The 4556-nt window shown below is 61.8% G+C and overlaps 1 protein-coding gene across 1 annotated transcript; it reads left to right on the top strand.

Moving 5' to 3' along the window:
* Window positions 1–1549: 1549 nt before the first annotated feature.
* OSM (oncostatin M) lies at window positions 1550–4556 on the top strand. Its single transcript, XM_060119683.1, has 3 exons — window positions 1550–1583; window positions 3224–3357; window positions 3996–4556. Exons 1-3 carry the CDS (start codon window positions 1550–1552, stop codon window positions 4554–4556), a joined length of 729 nt encoding a protein of 242 aa, XP_059975666.1.

Genomic DNA, 4556 nt, shown 5'->3' with positions numbered 1-4556 from the left:
GGCAAAGCGCGCGGCCGAGTGAAAGTTTGTCGACTGCATAAGTGAGCGACGTGGGTGTGTTTGCAGAGGGGAGGGCCGGTGGGAACGGCCTTGGTGGTGATGATGGGTGCCGGGGTGGGGATGGGTGGGAGGGTGCCTGGCCTTCCCCCTTCTGGCCACCTTGGCTTTCCTAGTCCAGGCTCCACAGGGCCTGAGCAGCTCAGGCCTCCCTGGCAGCCCCCAAGGGCCCCACCCTGGCTCCTCAGCCTTTGACATCCTCCTCCCCACCGAGCTCCTCAGGGTGCAGGCCAAGGACCCTCGTCCAGGTCTGCTGGATGTGCTGGGGCTGCCAGGCACGGCATGCAGGCTGGGGCCAGCCCCTCCACCCGCTCATCTGCCCTCTCTTAGGCCTCAGTTTATCCTGTGCTGAAGCAGCAGGTTGGCTCGGGAGGCGCTGTCTCTGGCCCCTTCATTCATCTGTGAGAAGCAGAGGACTGACTCAAGATCACTATCTTTCAGAGAAAGTGAAACCTGGTCCCCAACGGTTGCCGCAGCAACTCCCCATCTCCTCCGGCCCCCCACCCCACCTCCCGACAGCTAGTACTTAGAATCAGACTTTCATCTTTCCTTTTGCCTTCAAAGGGCTTTTGCCTTGTATGTCCATGACTGCAGCAGCCCTGTGAGGTGGCTGGGAAATACTTTTCAGATCCTCATTTTACGGTGGGTGGGTGGGGCTCTGAGGCCCAGAGAGGTTAAGCGACTTGCCTTGGATCACACAGCATGTCAGTGTGCTTGAACCCTAATCTCCTGTTTCTCTTGCCTCAAGTGCCTGGTTCTCCCCAGAAGGCCCTGTCTATAGAAAAAGAGCCTGGCTGTGGGCAATGGGCCTGGGATGGGGAAGGCTGGTTATGTGAGGGGTGCCTCGTGGGGGAAAGGAGATGGCTGAGAGCCCCACTGGAGTATGCAGGTCCTGGGGCCAGAACCACAATCTCGGGGCTGCCAGCCTGGGTCTGGCTCTGTGCCCAGAGCCCGGTGGTTTCCGCTCACAGATGTCCCAACAGCCCTGGCAGGAGGGCGGGAAGGGCACTCAAGAAGGAAGATGTCTCGCTCCCTTCAGTCCCAAACCACAGAGGCCTGTGAGGCCGATGGCTCCTGGGCTGGGACTGGGCTGTGGGCCCTCCAGGAGCCCAGCTGGTGGACTCTCCCCTCCACCCCGGGCACAGACCCTGCAGCGAGCATGGACCCCCTTGCTCCCTGCTCGCCCCAGGAAGGCTGAGGCTGCGGTTTGCATCATCCTTGGGCGTGGGGCTGACCTCGAAGAACGAATTCGAAGAAAACAGGAGGAGGAGCAGGCATGCCACCGCACCCAGCGCCCATTGGCCGCCTGTGGAAACTTTGGTTTTTGGGGTCATGTTCCCAGAAGGCCTGCCCTCCCCCCTCCCCCTCCCCACCCACCTCACGAGGTGTTGGCCAATCATCCCGGCGGGCATAAAGTGGCTGCCAGCCCGCAGGGCTCCAAGCCTGGAGGTGTCACCCCCAGCAGGCGCAGGCCAGAGCTCGGTCACCCAGCATGCGGGCACGGTGTATGCGGAGGACACCACTCAGTAAGTACTTCCTTCCTCCCCACCAGCACCTGCTTGCTGTGCTCATGGGTGCCAGTGGGGAGCAGGGGCACCCTCTGTCCTCCAGTAATAGGGGAGGCCAGGAACCGGGCAGAAGGATGCTGAGAAGGGGAGAGAGCCAGGGGGTCAGGCAAAGAGAGGGATCCACTGAGAACAGAGCATCTTCTCAGGGTGGAGAAAGATATTACCAGAGCACTTCCAGGGGGAGGGTGATGTAGAGTCAACTCTGGGAGCAAGGAAGTGAAGGAAGGGGGTCACTGCGGGAGAAGCCAGGGAAGCAGGTGGGAGGTGGGAGATGTGCTGGGGCAGAGGAAGAAGCCGCAGAAGCTGAGCAGCATCATGGTGTGATGTCTGGAAGGGCTGTGGAGCCTCCTTCTTGCCCCGATTTGAAGGCTCTGGGATGAATGGACACTGTCAGCCGGGCCTGGGGGCCCTGGAGCCCACACAGTCACACAGCACGCATAGCCACACCCACAAGATGACATGCACACAGAGCCACGTGACGTCATCTGGAACCCTCAATCTCACCAATCTGGGAACCCCCGCATGCAGCCTGGGGCCCCTGCCATGGATGGGACGCAACTGTTGTGTGTGGCCAGCTGTTCCCTCGAGCCTCGCGCAGATCTAGACGCACACCCATGCAGGCATCCTAGTCCCACGTGTGCTGTGCCCACACCAGCCCCCCTGCCCGAGCCCAGCAGAAGGTACCTGGGGGGCGGTGAGGGGTGCCTGGTAGTCATTATGCCTGGGCGCCCAGCCCCTTGGCCTCCCCAGCAGCATCTTCCCCAAGGGGCCACAGTTCTTAGGAAGGGAAGGTGGTGTCACTGCCTTCCGGGCCATTGCGCCACAGGCCCTTCCGACCACGTGGCTGCCAGGGCCCTGTGGGTGGGTGGGTGGAGGCAGGGGAGTGGTAACTATACCCGCCCCCCAGAACGTTCTGGCTCACAGCATCTCTGGTGGGCCTGACAAAAGTGGCCACTTACGGAGAGAGGAGGGAGGCATGAGAGATGGGGGCATGGGCTGGCCTTGGGTGACCTGAGCAAGCCCTTCTCCTCTGGAGCCTTGGTTTTCCTGTCAGTCAAATAGGGGCATGGACGAGATGGTCTCACACATCCTTTCCAGATGGAAACTTTGGGTGGAAAGGCAGCCTCTCCTGGTTCTGCAGACATAGCTCAAGGTGTCTGGCTGCTCCTGGGCTGCAAAACCCTCCAGAGCCCACCTGCGTGGGGGGTGGGGTCTGTTACAGCAGGTTCAGGGCCTGCAGCAATGGCCACCCCTTAGCCCAGAGGACTTGCGGGGAGCAGCCCCACCTGGGCCACCCCAGGTCAGCTCCTGAGTTTGGCAGGCTTGACTCTAGCCAGGGCCCACCACCTCGTCTCAAAGTCTTACTTGGTGAATTGCAACCACTGTTTTAGGTGCTGGGCAGTGACTCGCTGGGAAGGTGGTGGTGGCCCCAGCAGGTACCCCCGTGCATGCACCGTGCCCAGCCCTGCCCCCAATTGCAAAAAGCCGGGGATGATGGGCTGTGCCCTCTGAGGCCCGCTTGAGTGACCTCCCCTCTGAAAGGCACCCACATGTGGCTTCCTCACTAAGGCAGGTGGCACGTCCCCTCTCTGCCCCAGGTGTGATCCTCGGACTCCTGTTCCTGAGCATGGCGGCCACAAGCAAGTGCTTGGGCAAGTACCATGAACTCCTCCTGCAGCTCCGGCGTCAGACGGACCTCATGCAGGACACCAGCACGCTCCTGGACCCCTTTGTGAGTGACCAGCCCCTGGGGGCATCTGAGTCTCAGAGAACTGTGGGGTTAGGGCAACAGTGAGTCCCAGAGAAGACAGGCCCAAACCCCACTCAATCTGAGGCTGGGGGGAAAACGAGTCTCCGTGTTATTCCTGGGCCACGGTGAACATCCCAGGCCTAATGCTGAGATGCCAAGGAGGCAATGCAGCTCCCCCAGCTTAGTGGGCCTGGAGTGTGAACCCCAACTCCATTGCCTCATTCGTCCATTTGCCCCATGTGCTCAGTGCACACCTACCACGGGCCTTGTCTAGGCACCAGGATGTAGCAGTGAACAGTCCCACCCTCCTGAGCTCATGTCACCTCCCGTCACCTCCTCAATGACACAACTCATGCCACAATCACCACCTGTGTGGTCACCCCTCCAGCCCCCCGGCATCCCTCTAACCTCACCTGCAGTGATCCAGGAGTCCTCTCCCCTCTCGGGCCTCAGTTTCTGGATCTGTACAATGGGAGGATTGGATGGGGGCTACATGAGGTCCAGCGGTTCAAGGCTGAGCAGAGCAGATTCGTGTGTGTGTGTGTGTGTGTGTGTGTGTGTGTGTGTGTGTGTGTGCTGGGGGCTCCAGCTCTCACCCCTGCATTGTCCTGTCCCCACAGATCCGCATCCAAGGCCTGGACACGCCAGGACTGAAGGAGCACTGCAGGGAGTGCCCCGGGGCCTTCCCCAGCGAGGACGCCCTGCGGGGGCTCAGCAGACAGGGCTTCCTGCGGACCCTCAATGACACGCTGGGCCTCGTCCTGCACAGACTGACTGCTTTGTATCAGGACCTCCCTGAAGCCCAGCAGTTGGTGGGACTGAACATCCGCGGGTTCAGGAGTAACATCCACTGCATGTCCCAGCTGCTGCGCAGCTCCTCGGAGGCGGAGACACCTGAGCCCACTCAGCCAGGCCCCGGGCCCACGCCGCCGCCCACACCACCCTCAGACGCCTTCCAGCACAAGCTGAAGAGCTGCAGGTTCCTGCGCGGCTACCACCGCTTCATGCACTCTGTGGGGCAGGTCCTCCGGGAGTGGGGGGAGAGCCGGAGCCGGAGACACAGCCCCCGCCGGGCCCCTGGAGACACAGCCCTCGCCAGGCCCTTCAGAGGGGGGGCCCGCAGGACGTGGCCCTTCCGGAGGGACAGGAGACTCATGCTGAGGAGACAGCTTCCCCGGTAG

This window comes from Mesoplodon densirostris, chromosome 15, assembly GCF_025265405.1.
Source record: "Mesoplodon densirostris isolate mMesDen1 chromosome 15, mMesDen1 primary haplotype, whole genome shotgun sequence".
NCBI classification, from domain to species: Eukaryota; Metazoa; Chordata; class Mammalia; order Artiodactyla; family Ziphiidae; genus Mesoplodon; species Mesoplodon densirostris.
The sequence above is the reverse complement of the archived record's forward strand: the minus strand, read 5'-3'. Positions and strand labels throughout refer to the sequence as shown.

Excerpts from the sequence above, each read along its gene's own strand:
- OSM (XM_060119683.1), top strand. The coding sequence starts at position 1,550 with ATGCGGGCACGGTGTATGCGGAGGACACCACTCA. Across the intron at positions 1,584-3,223 it reads TATGCGGAGGACACCACTCA|GTGTGATCCTCGGACTCCTG; the intron begins GTAAGTACTTCC and ends TCTCTGCCCCAG. Across the intron at positions 3,358-3,995 it reads GCACGCTCCTGGACCCCTTT|ATCCGCATCCAAGGCCTGGA; the intron begins GTGAGTGACCAG and ends CTGTCCCCACAG.